Raw genomic sequence first — 18,871 nt, forward strand, 5'->3', positions numbered from 1 at the left:
CGGGCGCTCCGGTCTTCTCCCGCCATACAAAAACATTCTGGTAGGTTACTTGGATTCTGACCTAAAAATGAACTCATGTGTATGTGTGTGTCTGTTGGTTGGGAATTTAGATTGTAAGCTCCGCTGGGGCAGGGACTGATGTGCGTAGCTGTAATATTCTCTGTAAAAGCGCTGCGGAAGATGTATGCGCTATAAAAATAACTGGTAAATAAATAATAAGTATTTATATCGAGGTCTGATTTTATTTTCTTGAATTTTTTTCTCCAGATACGGTATTATACAATGACTAAACGCCATGTATTGTTTAGTGTGTTCTCATATAATGTCATCATCCCTGTAATATCCTGTCCCTAAGCACCATAGCCTCACTTTGTCTTTTCCCGGTCAATTTAGGTGGAAGCTTTAACCCACCAGCCCAGAGCTACGACCGTTCATGCCGTACGAGACTCGGAACTCGCTAAGCTACCAGAGGGTGCGCTGACCTCCATCAAACGCAAGTTTCCCCAGGTGAGCGAGACGTGACTACGATCCTTATACAGAGAGCATGGACCGTAATAATAAATAACCATTTGCGTTCCCAGCGGCTCGGCCTGTGGTTTTATAACATCCACGTGATTCCCCCGATCTCCGTGACCTCTCCCCTGCACATTACTCTTGAATAGAGAATATATCTGTCTGATTACTCCCAGCTGTGTAAGCTTTTTATCTGCAGGTACCGTCCTTGCAAGAGCATGGCGGGTCACTACGCGGCAGGGTAATGGGCACCTCTTATTTAATGGTGTGAATTGCTGCAGATGTTCCTATTGTCGCTCCGTGTGGTTTATTATAGTTTAAACAAAGCTGCTTTGCAGTGTTACATATTAGGGCAATGTAATACAGGCATACTGAAAGGACCCTTTGTCTGCAGGTTAGAATCCCCTAGTATACAGAGAGATTGTACCATCATTATCTTACTATTCGTTGAGTGTTTATGGGCTATAAGTGTCTGACAGCCTGTGTGTAAGTAGTGAAAGGTGGGATTTCTGCTGTCATTACCGCTAGCGTTCCGACACATCCCATCCACACTCGCGTCCTTCTCATTGGCGAGGAACCGAGGCTTGTCGCGTCATTCGCTCACCATCCCCTCTTCTAATACGTGTGACAAAAGCTGTGAAATTAATTCATTCTTCTGAAAGGTCTGTGAATTGCGTCCTGTGTTCTAACCGCCACAGAGTCACGCACAGAAACCGGATAGGCAGCTGGGCACGTGGAGAAGCCAGGCAGACACGACTGAGAAACGGGAAGGGTGATGGCACACGTAGAAACAGGACAGGCGGACACAGCTGTGTACAGAGAGAAACCGAATAGGCAGAGCAATACGTAGAGAAAAAGACAAGACGGACAGAACCGCAGACAGAAACTGAAAAGGCAAATGCGCACATAGATAAGCAGGACAGGCACAACATGGAAACAGGACGGGTGATGGCACACGTAGAAACAAGACAGACTGACAAAACTGCACACGGAGAGAAACCAAATAGGCTGTGCATTCGTAGAGAAACAGGACAGACGGACACAAACGCACACAGGAACCGAATGGGCAATGCGCACATAGATAAGCAGGACAGGCACAACAAAGAAACAGGACAGGTGATGGCACACAGAAATAGGACAGACCTACTCAACCACATACATAGAGAAACAGGACAGACGGACACAATCACACACACAGAATAGGTAGTGCATACGGAGAGAAACAGGACAGGTGATGGCGCACATAGAAATAGGACAGACCTACTCAAACACATACATAGAGAAACAGGACAGACGGACACAATCACACACACAGAATAGGTAGTGCACACGGAGAGAAACAGGACAGGTTGCGTACACAGACAAAGAGATGGGTAAAACCTGCGCAATCACAGAGAGAAACATGGTAGGCGCTTATGTACATCTCCACATGTGCATTTTACGCCCTGCACATGCCCCTGTACCCACAATGGTGCACTCCAGGCCTTGCGCACACTTACACCCCATCCCCCCGCTCATTCTGCCTGGGGGCTGTTCATCCCGGGGTGCAGGAGTGGGCACAACAGTCTGGAGTATTTAAAAAAAAAAAAAAAATGCAATTAAATGTGGGCCAGGGACAGCTGGCATAAGGGAGCTGGACGGTGGGTGGCAGAGCTGGTGGGAGCAGAGCGTTGTAGCGGTGTCCCTGGCTCTGATTAGCATGGAGGAAGATCAGACTTGAGGCTGGAGGAGTATTCTGCACAACATGACTATTCGCATTGAATTTCACAAAGCGTAAAAAAAAAAAGACCTTCGCAACGCAGGGACGGCCGCACATGTAACTTTGTCGGGTCTCTTTCGTTAGGTCTTGACATTACAGACACCACGTGTTCATTGCTATAGCAACCGAGCGTCCAGAACTTCTTCTCGAGTCTTAATCCTACCAGACAAGCAAGTGCAATCTACACGGCATCACTCAGAAGGGATTGTCTGTTCATCTCACAGCAGGGACCTTATCCCGAGAAGCCTTGTCCTGTACTGTGCCTGGATTCTCTGGTTATGTAGGGGTTAACTTGACATTTACAGGACCTATTGGTGGAGTGGGTAACAGAGATAATTCAGATGGAACCCAATTACCCAAATGCATAGTAAATCAATACTTACATTTCTTTTTTACACACCAGACTCCCATTGCTATTACGGGGCTGATGGATGAGCATGTAGAGGGTTGGCACAGTCTCCCAGCAGAAATTAATTCACAGATTTTCCCCCATGTAGGTGGTGACCCGGCTCATCCATTTGCTCGGAGAGAAGATTCTTGGCAGCTTGCAACAGGTCAACGGGCCACTTACAGGTGAGGAACGGATCCTGGCAGCCCCTGAGCTCGTCAATTAGCAAATTGCTGACCTGCCATATTAGTGTACGCGGCTGCTTTGCCAACTCGCCAGCAGTCATTTCCTGTCATCAGCAACGGGGAGGACTGGCACGGGGCCTCTGAGCCAAGGCGTCTGCTTGTCATCTGAGTAACCATATAACAGATAATATAGTGCGAGAATACGTTGTGAGGTGTTCGAGCGGACAGTGGTGCCTCATGCCTCGGAGATGCGAATTCTTCCGAATGAAATGATATGCTGAATATTGCTTTCTCTCACAAAACAGTACATGTTCATTTGTTACCGTCTATTGTCTTGTGCACTATAAACGGTGGCTCATTTGCTTGAGATAGCAGTTGGCGCATTTACGCTCCAAATAGCAGAAGCCATTTGCTTTCATAAAAAGCTACAACTGCGCGCACGGGCGGAGCGGCAGTTGCTTTATGATGCGTTTCGGTAGTCAACCGTAGATTATGCTCAAGGCTTGTGCCTGGTATATATATATATATATCGGCTACACCTCTCTTTCGACCACGTTTTTAACCAGCTATTTTATTTTCGGCAAACTCATTTGCTTTTAGGCATCAATAAAATTAGTAAAACTTTCCTAATGCAGCAGAAATAATTCCTTCAGCCGTCTCGTTTATTGGGGTTGGTTGTTGGGGGGAGTTACTAAAATACTCACACAGCATAATAAAATCCCAGGCAGCGGAGTATATACAAATCAGCCAATGGAAGGTGGTTATTAGCGCGGGGGCTGTCACTCTCCTATTTGTACCATGACCACCGGCTTGCTGTATGGCTTTCTCAGGTGTTTCGGCTTTTTTGTTTCACTCCTTGGGGTATATTTACTAAAGTGCTCATAGGAGTGGAGATATTGCCCGTAGCAGCCAATCGGATTCTAGCTATTATCTTCTAGAAGGTGCTAGATGAATGTTAAGTAGAATCTGACTGGTTGCTATGGGCAACATCTCCACTTCTGTAAACCAGCACTTTAGTAAATATCAATCGCCAGGCTTCCAATTCTGACGCAAGTGATAGAAGTGCGCAAATAGGCACGCACCCACTGTTCCGAGCAGCGTGCTCAGAGCATAATCAAGTGAGATGTACGCTACGCAATTTAGCGCAGTAATCTCTTTATAGACTGATCTGTGACATTCTTTAGAATGAATTCTGCTTTATTTCCGGCCTGCTCCCTCTGTGCGTCTTACATCTCTTCTACGTCATCCTTCATTTACATAATAATGCACTTTAAAGATTGTACAACAATATAGTACATGGACATAAAAGGAATATGTAGTGTTGCCCATAGTGATCACTAGTCAGTACGCTTTCGGTTACTAAATTGCAGTAGAAAAATTAGCGTTAGAACCACTTTTTATTGATTTGCCTCATATTTCCTAAACGTACCCCATGGTGTCTTTCATGCACATGAATTAACATTTTATTCAAAAGTAGAACTTCATAACGTCGTCAAAATTATCCAGATTGCCATCTGCTACGGTCTTGTCCAGTCTCCGCCACACTAACGGCTCCCGCTGCGTGCAAAAATGGCGCAGGACGGAAGATGCCCTCAGCGGCCACGAAAGCAGATGTCCGTGGCTAGGGGTGATTACTTGTTTTTGGATGTGTCCCCGTGAGTAATAGGGGCGCACTGCTCACTCCAGTTCATGTACAGGAGAATTGCTAGCGCTTGTCCGTAGCATCAACTACAACGGCGTCTGTGGTTATAAAGGAATCAAATGAGTTTTATTTGCGGGAAGGGGATCAGGGGCGGAATTTGCATCTAAAAAAAACCAGCACAATATTTGCCCAGAAAAAAAAAAAAAAAAGGCTTTTTGCTTTAGTCGCTGAGCCAGCTGTATGTGCAGGATGCGTAGTCACTGAGCCAGCTGTATGTGCAGGATGCATAGTCACTGAGCCAGCTGTATGTGCAGGATGCGTAGTCACTGAGCCAGCTGTATGTGCAGGATGCGTCGTCACTGAGCCAGCTGTATGTGCAGGATGCGTCGTCACTGAGCCAGCTGTATGTTCAGGATGCGTAGTCACTGAGCCAGCTGTATGTGCAGGATGCGTAGTCACTGAGCCAGCTGTATGTGCAGGATGCGTAGTCACTGAGCCAGCTGTATGTGCAGGATGCGTAGTCACTGAGCCAGCTGTATGTGCAGGATGCGTCGTCACTGAGCCAGCTGTATGTGCAGGATGCGTCGTCACTGAGCCAGCTGTATGTGCAGGATGCGTCGTCACTGAGCCAGCTGTATGTGCAGGATGCGTCGTCACTGAGCCAGCTGTATGTGCAGGATGCGTCGTCACTGAGCCAGCTGTATGTGCAGGATGCGTCGTCACTGAGCCAGCTGTATGTGCAGGATGCGTCGTCACTGAGCCAGCTGTATGTGCAGGATGCGTCGTCACTGAGCCAGCTGTATGTGCAGGATGCGTCGTCACTGAGCCAGCTGTATGTGCAGGATGCGTCGTCACTGAGCCAGCTGTATGTGCAGGATGCGTCGTCACTGAGCCAGCTGTATGTGCAGGATGCGTCGTCACTGAGCCAGCTGTATGTGCAGGATGCGCCCAGGCCGGTGAGGCTGGCGTATGCTTCTGTTTACTCCTGGAGCCAACCGTATTAAAATCTCACCTGATTTACGCTAAAAGACGCAGCAGTAATAGTAGTAATAAAGTCTAAGCGGTTCATTTACTAAGCCTGGGGGTATTAAATCCGGAACTAGCAATCGTGTTTTTATGCTTGAAATTTAAAGGGGCAATGATTACACTAGACGTGTTTTGCTTGAACGTTCACATTGAAAGGGTTGAATCAGAAGCTGGGTGTGTAGACAGCTCTCACTGGGGCTTGTGTAGTGATAGGAAGTTGTGCCAGTGTTGGCTCTGGTCCTGGCACAGCTGTCAGTAACTACACGCCACTATCTATACTACATAATGACGGACACATATAGGACTGCAGAGCATTTCACCCCGGCATCGTTGCTTTAGCAGAACATCGTGCACGTATAGGATTTACAAAGCATTTTGTGCAGGGACTATTCTGCAGTATATTAATAATATACTAAGATAGCTTAAGGGGACAGCACACGGGTCGGAAAAGCTTGACGGTTACACGACCCCTCTGTGAGCACATGTAATATCTCCTCTGTGAGTAAAGGGTTAAAGCTGCTTTCTTCTCAGCCTGCTGCAGACGATGCACATAACCTGCTGTCCAGTACTACAGGGTGACTCATCCCATCCCCTGGAGAGCCTGCAGCCTAATAGAGGACCATAAGTTACCTGCATGCCTAAATCTATGGTCTAGTCCCTTATTGGCCCGGCCGGTGAAGAATGAAAGCAATCGCCGCACACATATGCCGATAATATGCTCCATTGGATTCAGGGCTGTGTCTGCGTACGCATGAATTAATGAGAGCTCGGGTATTTGCCAGGAATACGGAATGGCTATTTAAGCTACCCGGGCCCCAGTGACGCACTTGGCAGAAGGGAGGGGGGGAGAGAGGGTCTTTATTACCCTGTGGTGTTGCAAAACTGTTAACGCTTTTATTTTTTTTATATTGTGAGCATAAATATTATATTGTTTTCTAACACATTAAGGCGAAAATAAAAAGCCCGACGCTTAGCTTCTATGCGAATGAGGATGATACAAAACTATAATTATTTACAGAGGGTGTTATGCCTGCAGCTTCAAAACCAGTGTGGGGAATGCAATTAACCCACAACGTATAAAGAGCAAATGGTTAATAAGTAAGAGGAAGCACCTGTCAGTTTCCACATTTATTAAATATATACATAGTATGAAATAAAGTCCCTGGTTAGGATTCCTTCTGTGTGTCCGGGCTAATCTCCAGAACCACTGGACGAATTTTGATGCAGTTGTCACTAGTGTATAGAGCATGTGTGGAGGAAGGATTAGGTGTATGACAGTAATGTATGACAATAGGGAGCAGAGTAGTGATGATATTACTGATGTAGATGTCACTAGTGTATAGAGCATGTGTGGAGGAAGGATTAGGTGTAGGACACAGTAATGTATGACAATAGGGAGCAGAGCAGTGATGATATTAGTGATGTAGGTGTCACTAGTGTATAGAGCATGTGTGGAGGAAGGATTAGGTGTATGACAGTAATGTATGACAATAGGGAGCAGAGCAGTGATGATATTAGTGATGTAGCTGTCACTAGTGTATAGAGCATGTGTGGAGGAAGGATTAGGTGTATGACACAGTAATGTATGACAATAGTGAGTAGAGCAGTGATGATATTAGTGATGTAGTTGTCACTAGTGTATAGAGCATGTGTGGAGGAAGGATTAGGTGTATGACACAGTAATGTATGACAATAGTGAGTAGAGCAGTGATGATATTAGTGATGTAGTTGTCACTAGTGTATAGAGCATGTGTGGAGGAAGGATTAGGTGTATGACACAGTAATGTATGACACAAGGGAGCAGAGCAGTGATGATATTAGTGATGTAGTTGTCACTAGTGTATAGAGCATGTCTGGAGGAAGGATTAGGTGTATGACACAGTAATGTATGACAATAGTGAGTAGAGCAGTGATGGTATTAGTGATGTAGTTGTCACTAGAGTATAGAGCATGTGTGGAGGAAGGATTAGGTGTATGACACAGTAATGTATGACAATAGGGAGCAGAGCAGTGATGGTATTAGTGATGTAGTTGTCACTAGAGTATAGAGCATGTGTGGAGGAAGGATTAGGTGTATGACACAGTAATGTATGACAATAGGGAGCAGAGCAGTGATGGTATTAGTGATGTAGCTGTCACTAGTGTATAGACCATGTGTGGAGGAAGGTTTAGGTGTATGACACATTAATGTATGACAATAGGGAACAGAGCAGTGATGAAATTAGTGATGTAGATGTCACTAGTGTATAGAGCATGTGTGGAGGAAGGATTAGGTGTATGACACAGTAATGTATGACAATAGGGAGCAGAGCAGTGATGATATTAGTGATGTAGATGTCACTAGTGTATAGAGCATGTGTGGAGGAAGGATTAGGTGTAGGACACAGTAATGTATGACAATAGGGAGCAGAGCAGTGATGATATTAGTGATGTAGATGTCACTAGTGTATAGAGCATGTGTGAAGGAAGGATTAGGTGTGTGACACAGTAATGTATGACACAAGGGAGCAGAGCAGTGATGATATTAGTGATGTAGCTGTCACTAGTGTATAGGGCATGTGTGGAGGAAGGATTAGGTGTATGACACAGTAATGTATGACAATAGGGAGCAGAGCAGTGATATTAGTGATGTAGCTGTCACTAGTGTATAGAGCATGTGTGGAGGAAGGATTAGGTGTATGACACAGTAATGTATGACAATAGGGAGCAGAGCAGTGATGATATTAGTGATGTAGATGTCACTAGTGTATAGAGCATGTGTGGAGGAAGGATTAGGTGTAGGACACAGTAATGTATGACAATAGGGAGCAGAGCAGTGATGATATTAGTGATGTAGATGTCACTAGTGTATAGAGCATGTGTGGAGGAAGGATTAGGTGTGTGACACAGTAATGTATGACAATAGGGAGCAGAGCAGTGATGATATTAGTGATGTAGCTGTCACTAGTGTATAGAGCATGTGTGGAGGAAGGATTAGGTGTGTGACACAGTAATGTATGACACAAGGGAGCAGAGCAGTGATGACATTAGTGATGTAGCTGTCACTAGTGTATAGGGCATGTGTGGAGGAAGGATTAGGTGTATGACACAGTAATGTATGACAATAGGGAGCAGAGCAGTGATGATATTAGTGATGTAGCTGTCACTAGTGTATAGAGCATGTGTGGAGGAAGGATTAGGTGTATGACACAGTAATGTATGACAATAGGGAGCAGAGCAGTGATGATATTAGTGATGTAGATGTCACTAGTGTATAGAGCATGTGTGGAGGAAGGATTAGGTGTAAGACAGAGTAATGTATGACAATAGAGAGCAGAGCAGTGATGATATTAGTGATGTAGCTGTCACTAGTGTATAGAGCATGTGTGGAGGAAGGATTAGGTGTATGACACAGTAATGTATGACAATAGGGAGCAGAGCAGTGATGATATTAGTGATGTAGTTGTCACTAGTGTATAGAGCATGTGTGGAGGAAGGATTAGGTGTATGACACAGTAATGTATGACAATAGGGAGCAGAGCAGTGATGATATTAGTGATGTAGATGTCAGTAGTGTATAGAGCATGTGTGGGGGAAGGATTAGGTGTAAGACAGAGTAATGTATGACAATAGGGAGCAGAGCAGTGATGATATTAGTGATGTAGTTGTCACTAGTGTATAGAGCATGTGTGGAGGAAGGATTAGGTGTATGACACAGTAATGTATGACAATAGTGAGTAGAGCAGTGATGATATTAGTGATGTAGTTGTCACTAGTGTATAGAGCATGTCTGGAGGAAGGATTAGGTGTATGACACAGTAATGTATGACAATAGTGAGTAGAGCAGTGATGATATTAGTGATGTAGCTGTCACTAGTGTATAGAGCATGTGTGGAGGAAGGATTAGGTGTATGACACAGTAATGTATGACACAAGGGAGCAGAGCAGTGATGATATTAGTGATGTAGCTGTCACTAGTGTATAGACCATGTGTGGAGGAAGGTTTAGGTGTATGACACATTAATGTATGACAATAGGGAGCAGAGCAGTGATGAAATTAGTGATGTAGATGTCACTAGTGTATAGAGCATGTGTGGAGGAAGGATTAGGTGTATGACACAGTAATGTATGGCAATAGGGAGCAGAGCAGTGATGATATTAGTGATGTAGCTGTCACTAGTGTATAGAGCATGTGTGGAGGAAGGATTAGGTGTATGACACAGTAATGTATGACAATAGGGAGCAGAGCAGTGATGATATTAGTGATGTAGCTGTCACTAGTGTATAGAGCATGTGTGGAGGAAGGTTTAGGTGTATGACACAGTAATGTATGACAATAGGGAGCAGTGATGATATTAGTGATGTAGATGTCACTAGTGTATAGAGCATGTGTGGAGGAAGGATTAGGTGTATGACAATAGGGAGCAGAGCAGTGATGATATTAGTGATACAGCTGTCACTAGTGTATAGAGCATGTGTGGAGGAAGGATTAGGTGTAGGACACAGTAATGTATGACAATAGGGAGCAGAGCAGTGATGATATTAGTGATGTAGCTGTCACTAGTGTATAGAGCATGTATGGAGGAAGGATTAGGTGTAGGACACAGTAATGTATGACAATAGGGAGCAGAGCAGTGATGATATTAGTGATGTAGCTGTCACTAGTGTATAGAGCATGTGTGGAGGAAGGATTAGGTGTAGGACACAGTAATGTATGACAATAGGGAGCAGAGCAGTGATGATATTAGTGATGTAGATGTCACTAGAGTATAGAGCATGTATGGAGGAAGGATTAGGTGTAGGACACAGTAATGTATGACAATAGGGAGCAGAGCAGTGATGATATTAGTGATGTAGCTGTCACTAGTGTATAGAGCATGTGTGGAGGAAGGTTTAGGTGTATGACACAGTAATGTATGACACAAGGGAGCAGAGCAGTGATGATATTAGTGATGTAGCTGTCACTAGTGTATAGAGCATGTGTGGAGGAAGGATTAGGTGTAGGACACAGTAATGTATGACAATAGGGAGCAGAGCAGTGATGATATTAGTGATGTAGCTGTCACTAGTGTATAGAGCATGTGTGGAGGAAGGATTAGGTGTAGGACACAGTAATGTATGACAATAGGGAGCAGAGCAGTGATGATATTAGTGATGTAGCTGTCACTAGTGTATAGAGCATGTGTGGAGGAAGGATTAGGTGTATGACACAGTAATGTATGACAATAGGGAGCAGAGCAGTGATGGTATTAGTGATGTAGTTGTCACTAGTGTATAGAGCATGTGTGGAGGAAGGATTAGGTGTATGACACAGTAATGTATGACAATAGGGAGCAGAGCAGTGATGATATTAGTGATGCAGCGGTCACTAGTGTATAGAGCATGTGTGGAGGAAGGATTAGGTGTATGACACAGTAATGTATGACAATAGGGAGCAGAGCAGTGATGGTATTAGTGATGTAGTTGTCACTAGTGTATAGAGCATGTGTGGAGGAAGGATTAGGTGTATGACACAGTAATGTATGACAATAGGGAGCAGAGCAGTGATGATATTAGTGATGTAGCTGTCACTATTGTATAGAGCATGTGTGAAGGAAGGATTAGGTGTAGGACACAGTAATGTATGACAATAGGGAGCAGAGCAGTGATGATATTAGTGATGTAGCTGTCACTAGTGTATAGAGCATGTGTGGAGGAAGGATTAGGTGTAGGACACAGTAATGTATGACAATAGGGAGCAGAGCAGTGATGGTATTAGTGATGTAGTTGTCACTAGTGTATAGAGCATGTGTGGAGGAAGGATTAGGTGTATGACACAGTAATGTATGACAATAGGGAGCAGAGCAGTGATGGTATTAGTGATGTAGTTGTCACTAGTGTATAGAGCATGTGTGGAGGAAGGATTAGGTGTAGGACACAGTATTGTATGACAATAGGGAGCAGAGCAGTGATGATATTAGTGATGTAGTTGTCACTAGTGTGTAGAGCATGTGTGGTGGAAGGATTAGGTGTATGACACAGTAATGTATGACACAAGGGAGCAGAGCAGTGATGATATTAGTGATGTAGGTGTCACTAGTGTATAGAGCATGTGTGGAGGAAGGATTAGGTGTATGACACAGTAATGTATGACAATAGGGAGCAGAGCAGTGATGATATTAGTGATGTAGCTGTCACTATTGTATAGAGCATGTGTGAAGGAAGGATTAGGTGTAGGACACAGTAATGTATGACAATAGGGAGCAGAGCAGTGATGATATTAGTGATGTAGCTGTCACTAGTGTATAGAGCATATGTGGAGGAAGGATTAGGTGTATGACACAGTAATGTATGACAATAGGGAGCAGAGCAGTGATGGTATTAGTGATGTAGTTGTCACTAGTGTATAGAGCATGTATGGAGGAAGGATTAGGTGTATGACACAGTAATGTATGACAATAGGGAGCAGAGCAGTGATGGTATTAGTGATGTAGTTGTCACTAGTGTATAGAGCATGTGTGGAGGAAGGATTAGGTGTATGACACAGTAATGTATGACACAAGGGAGCAGAGCAGTGATGATATTAGTGATGTAGCTGTCACTATTGTATAGAGCATGTGTGAAGGAAGGATTAGGTGTAGGACACAGTAATGTATGACAATAGGGAGCAGAGCAGTGATGATATTAGTGATGTAGCTGTCACTAGTGTATAAAGCATGTGTGGAGGAAGGATTAGGTGTATGACACAGTAATGTATGACAATAGGGAGCCGAGCAGTGATGATATTAGTGATGTAGCTGTCACTAGTGTATAGAGCATGTGTGGAGGAAGGATTAGGTGTATGACACAGTAATGTATGACAATAGGGAGCAGAGCAGTGATGGTATTAGTGATGTAGTTGTCACTAGTGTATAGAGCATGTGTGGAGGAAGGATTAGGTGTATGACACAGTAATGTATGACAATAGGGAGCAGAGCAGTGATGATATTAGTGATGTAGATGTCACTAGTGTATAGAGCATGTGTGGAGGAAGGATTAGGTGTAGGACACAGTAATGTATGACAATAGGGAGCAGAGCAGTGATGATATTAGTGATGTAGCTGTCACTAGTGTATAGAGCATGTGTGGAGGAAGGATTAGGTGTATGACACAGTAATGTATGACAATAGGGAGCAGAGCAGTGATATTAGTGATGTAGCTGTCACTAGTGTATAGAGCATGTGTGGAGGAAGGATTAGGTGTATGACACAGTAATGTATGACAATAGGGAGCAGAGCAGTGATGATATTAGTGATGTAGATGTCACTAGTGTATAGAGCATGTGTGGAGGAAGGTTTAGGTGTATGACACAGTAATGTATGACAATAGGGAGCAGAGCAGTGATGATATTAGTGATGTAGCTGTCACTAGTGTATAGAGCATGTGTGGAGGAAGGATTAGGTGTATGACACAGTAATGTATGACAATAGGGAGCAGAGCAGTGATGATATTAGTGATGTAGCTGTTACTAGTGTATAGAGCATGTGTGGAGGAAGGATTAGGTGTAGGACACAGTAATGTATGATAATAGGGAGCAGAGCAGTGATGATATTAGTGATGTAGATGTCGCTAGTGTATAGAGCATGTGTGGAGGAAGGATTAGGTGTAGGACACAGTAATGTATGACAATAGGGAGCAGAGCAGTGATGATATTAGTGATGTAGCTGTCACTAGTGTATAGAGCATGTGTGGAGGAAGGATTAGGTGTGTGACACAGTAATGTATGACAATAGGGAGCAGAGCAGTGATGATATTAGTGATGCAGCGGTCACTAGTGTATAGAGCATGTGTGGAGGAAGGATTAGGTGTATGACACAGTAATGTATGACAATAGGGAGCAGAGCAGTGATGATATTAGTGATGTAGCTGTCACTAGTGTATAGAGCATGTGTGGAGGAAGGATTAGGTGTATGACAGTAATGTATGATACAAGGGAGCAGAGCAGTGATGATATTAGTGATATAGCTGTCACTAGTGTATAGAGCATGTGTGGAGGAAGGATTAGGTGTAGGACACAGTAATGTATGACAATAGGGAGCAGAGCAGTGATGATATTAGTGATGTAGTTGTCACTAGTGTATAGAGCATGTGTGGAGGAAGGATTAGGTGTAGGACACAGTAATGTATGACAATAGTGAGTAGAGCAGTGATGATATTAGTGATGTAGCTGTCACTAGTGTATAGAGCATGTGTGGAGGAAGGATTAGGTGTAGGACACAGTAATGTATGACAATAGGGAGCAGAGCAGTGATGATATTAGTGATGTAGTTGTCACTAGTGTATAGAGCATGTGTGGAGGAAGGATTAGGTGTGTGACACAGTAATGTATGACAATAGGGAGCAGAGCAGTGATGATATTAGTGATGCAGCGGTCACTAGTGTATAGAGCATGTGTGGAGGAAGGATTAGGTGTATGACACAGTAATGTATGACAATAGGGAGCAGAGCAGTGATGATATTAGTGATGCAGCGGTCACTAGTGTATAGAGCATGTGTGGAGGAAGGATTAGGTGTGTGACACAGTAATGTATGACACAAGGGAGCAGAGCAGTGATGATATTAGTGATGTAGCTGTCACTAGTGTATAGAGCATGTGTGGAGGAAGGTTTAGGTGTATGACACAGTAATGTATGACAATAGGGAGCAGAGCAGTGATGATATTAGTGATGTAGCTGTCACTAGTGTATAGAGCATGTGTGGAGGAAGGTTTAGGTGTATGACACAGTAATGTATGACAATAGGGAGCAGAGCAGTGATGATATTAGTGATGTAGATGTCACTAGTGTATAGAGCATGTGTGGGGGAAGGATTAGGTGTAGGACACAGTAATGTATGACAATAGGGAGCAGAGCAGTGATGGTATTAGTGATGTAGATGTCACTAGTGTATAGCGCATGTGTGGAGGAAGGATTAGGTGTATGACACAGTAATGTATGACAATAGGGAGCAGAGCAGTGATGATATTAGTGATGTAGCTGTCACTAGTGTATAGAGCATGTGTGGAGGAAGGATTAGGTGTATGACACAGTAATGTATGACAATAGGGAGCAGAGCAGTGATGATATTAGTGATGTAGCTGTCACTAGTGTATAGAGCATGTGTGGAGGAAGGATTAGGTGTAGGACACAGTAATGTATGACAATAGGGAGCAGAGCAGTGATGATATTAGTGATGTAGATGTCACTAGTGTATAGAGCATGTGTGGGGGAAGGATTAGGTGTATGACACAGTAATGTATGACAATAGGGAGCCGGGCAGTGATGATATTAGTGATGTAGATGTCACTAGTGTATAGAGCATGTGTGGAGGAAGGATTAGGTGTAGGACACAGTAATGTATGACAATAGGGAGCAGAGCAGTGATGATATTAGTGATGTAGCTGTCACTAGTGTATAGAGCATGTGTGGAGGAAGGATTAGGTGTATGACAGTAATGTATGACAATAGGGAGCAGAGCAGTGATGATATTAGTGATGCAGCGGTCACTAGTGTATAGAGCATGTGTGGAGGAAGGATTAGGTGTAGGACACAGTAATGTATGACAATAGGGAGCAGAGCAGTGATGATATTAGTGATGTAGCTGTCACTAGTGTATAGAGCATGTGTGGAGGAAGGATTAGGTGTATAACACAGTAATGTATGACAGTAGGGAGCAGAGCAGTGATGATATTAGTGATGTAGCTGTCACTAGTGTATAGAGCATGTGTGGAGGAAGGTTTAGGTGTATGACACAGTAATGTATGACAATAGGGAGCAGAGCAGTGATGATATTAGTGATGTAGATATCACTAGTGTATAGAGCATGTGTGGAGGAAGGATTAGGTGTAGGACACAGTAATGTATGACAATAGGGAGCAGAGCAGTGATGATATTAGTGATGTAGCTGTCACTAGTGTATAGAGCATGTATGGAGGAAGGATTAGGTGTATGACACAGTAATGTATGACAATAGGGAGCAGAGCAGTGATGATATTAGTGATGTAGCTGTCACTATTGTATAGAGCATGTGTGGTGGAAGGATTAGGTGTATGACACAGTAATGTATGACAATAGGGAGCAGAGCAGTGATGATATTAGTGATGTAGCTGTCACTAGTGTATAGAGCATGTGTGGAGGAAGGATTAGGTGTAGGACACAGTAATGTATGACAATAGGGAGCAGAGCAGTGATGATATTAGTGATGTAGCTGTCACTAGTGTATAGAGCATGTGTGGAGGAAGGATTAGGTGTATGACACAGTAATGTATGACAATAGGGAGCAGAGCAGTGATGATATTAGTGATGTAGCTGTTACTAGTGTATAGAGCATGTGTGGAGGAAGGATTAGGTGTAGGACACAGTAATGTATGATAATAGGGAGCAGAGCAGTGATGATATTAGTGATGTAGATGTCACTAGTGTATAGAGCATGTGTGGAGGAAGGATTAGGTGTATGACACAGTAATGTATGACAATAGGGAGCAGAGCAGTGATGATATTAGTGATGTAGATGTCACTAGTGTATAGAGCATGTGTGGGGGAAGGATTAGGTGTAGGACACAGTAATGTATGACAATAGAGAGCAGAGCAGTGATGATATTAGTGATGCAGGTGTCACTAGTGTATAAAGCATGTGTGGAGGAAGGATTAGGTGTATGACACAGTAATGTATGACACAAGGGAGCAGAGCAGTGATGATATTAGTGATGTAGATGTCACTAGTGTATAGAGCATGTGTGGGGGAAGGATTAGGTGTAGGACACAGTAATGTATGACAATAGAGAGCAGAGCAGTGATGATATTAGTGATGTAGCTGTCACTAGTGTATAGAGCATGTGTGGAGGAAGGATTAGGTGTATGACACAGTAATGTATGACAATAGGGAGCAGAGCAGTGATGGTATTAGTGATGTAGTTGTCACTAGTGTATAGAGCATGTGTGGAGGAAGGATTAGGTGTAGGACACAGTAATGTATGACAATAGAGAGCAGAGCAGTGATGATATTAGTGATGTAGCTGTCACTAGTGTATAGAGCATGTGTGGAGGAAGGATTAGGTGTATGACACAGTAATGTATGACAATAGGGAGCAGAGCAGTGATGATATTAGTGATGTAGCTGTCACTAGTGTATAGAGCATGTGTGGGGGAAGGATTAGGTGTAGGACACAGTAATGTATGACAATAGGGAGCAGAGCAGTGATGATATTAGTGATGCAGCGGTCACTAGTGTATAGAGCATGTGTGGAGGAAGGATTAGGTGTATGACACAGTAATGTATGACAATAGGGAGCAGAGCAGTGATGATATTAGTGATGTAGCGGTCACTAGTGTATAGAGCATGTGTGGAGGAAGGATTAGGTGTATGACACAGTAATGTATGACAATAGGGAGCAGAGCAGTGATGATATTAGTGATGCAGCGGTCACTAGTGTATAGAGCATGTGTGGAGGAAGGATTAGGTGTATGACACAGTAATGTATGACAATAGGGAGCAGAGCAGTGATGATATTAGTGATGTAGTTGTCACTAGTGTATAGAGCATGTGTGGAGGAAGGATTAGGTGTATGACACAGTAATGTATGACAATAGGGAGCAGAGCAGTGATGATATTAGTGATGTAGATGTCACTAGTGTATAGAGCATGTGTGGAGGAAGGATTAGGTGTATGACAATAGGGAGCAGAGCAGTGATGATATTAGTGATGTAGATGTCAGTAGTGTATAGAGCATGTGTGGAGGAAGGATTAGGTGTAGGACACAGTAATGTATGACAATAGGGAGCAGAGCAGTGACAAAGTTATATATACTTTATTCATAGTCTCCTCTATATTCTTATACCATGCTGTGATATGGTCCTTATTAAATAATATTTACGAAGTATGTTAGTATTTATTGTCATGGACATCAAACTTATCGGATGCCTACCACACAGACATTAATCTGATTTTAAATCTGTTTCGGTTGCATACAGTTTGACAAAATAGGCCAAGTCCATGGAAGACAGGACAATATTTTGGTTCATGCCTGTGACTGTACAAGAGGCACATACTGGCACCCATACAATTTATAACATTTGTACACCCACTTGGATTACTTAGAAGCTTACTAATAAAATATGGGAGATTTAAATCAAACCTAATATGATATCGATCACAGAGAAGATGGATCGAGATATATCTAAACTCAGGGCCTGATTCAGAGCCGCTCGTTCGCTCCAAGCGATGTTCGTAGAACTGCGCATGCGTATGGGTCGTAATGCGCATGCGCCAGTCAGTGTGGTCGGAGATCGAGCACTCGCAAAATAGCGAGTGCCTGCTAATTTGAGTGACAGAATGAGGCGTTTGTGGGTGGTAACAGGGGAAGGTGCTTGAAAACGGGGAGTGGTGATCCGAACGCAGGCGTGCCAAACGGTCAAAACGGGCGTTTTAAGGGTGTGCATAATCAACAAAGCAGCGTCATCGGCCACGTCACTTGGTTGTTTCTTAGCCTGAACTGTTTGCATGATTGCGGTAGGAAAATCCAACCACAAGCACTGCGAGCAGTTCAGACGCCTTTCAATGTACTCGATTAATCTAATAAATAGCGGAGATGACGTAGGATGCGAGCAGCCAGGGGGCGTCTTTACAAAATAGCGAGCGCATGTATCGTTCGCTCGCTCAGACTTAGAGGCGTCAACAGACCGCAAACAGCGAGCGCTCAATTTAAATAGCCGGCCCCTTTTTCTGAACGATCGAGCGCAAATAGCGTCCAGCTCTGAATCAGGCCCTCAGATCCTTATCTGTGCGGTAGGTATCAGCCATAGACCCCTATCTACTAATCCTTGGAGAGAAATAAAGTGGGTAGAGATAAAGTAATAACAAATTAGCTTTTAGGTGTCAATTTACAGCCTGTGTTTGAAAAATTACAGTAAGGAGCTGATTGGTTGGTACTTCATCTCTGCCCACTTGATCTCTCTTCGAGGCTTCGTACATAGACCCCATAGTTTGATATCGTTAAAATCCATAAGAGATAGATAAGGGGCATGTTTTATGGATATCTTCCTCAGATGTTATTAAGTTCTACTGTGTCATTTAGACCCAGAGCATTGCTGGGGCTTGTAGTTCCATGTTGCCTGGCTCTATTTCAGAGAGACGCAGAGATGGACGCAGCTGAGTCTATTGGCGGTCGTTGCAAATGTCAATAAACCGTTTTTCCCTGGCGTACATCGGTGCGTCCAAAAATGTGCAAGGATTGAGTCGCCCACTGTCAGCCTCCGTACACGCAGTAATACCGATGGGTGCGCACTTAGACGGCACTGCCGGTCGCATGACCGAAACTTGCACCAGACCTATGGCAGGTGCAGTTTCCCCGTCCTAGTATAACCTCCTAGGTGAGTGGTTGCGTG

The 18,871-nt window shown here is 43.8% G+C and overlaps 1 protein-coding gene across 2 annotated transcripts in view; it reads left to right on the forward strand.

Moving 5' to 3' along the window:
- The window catches only part of PNPLA7 (patatin like domain 7, lysophospholipase), a 169,466-nt gene that overhangs the window by 75,724 nt on the left and 74,871 nt on the right, over positions 1–18,871 (forward strand). For both annotated transcript variants that reach the window (XM_088459190.1, XM_088459191.1), the window contains 2 exons: positions 394–507; positions 2,770–2,845. In XM_088459190.1, coding sequence (XP_088315316.1) covers positions 394–507; positions 2,770–2,845 — 190 coding nt within the window. The remainder of the gene's footprint in view (positions 1–393; positions 508–2,769; positions 2,846–18,871) is intronic.

Source organism: Taudactylus pleione, unplaced genomic scaffold, assembly GCF_031769625.1.
Source record: "Taudactylus pleione unplaced genomic scaffold, aTauple2 ptg000897l, whole genome shotgun sequence".
NCBI lineage: Eukaryota > Metazoa > Chordata > Amphibia > Anura > Myobatrachidae > Taudactylus > Taudactylus pleione.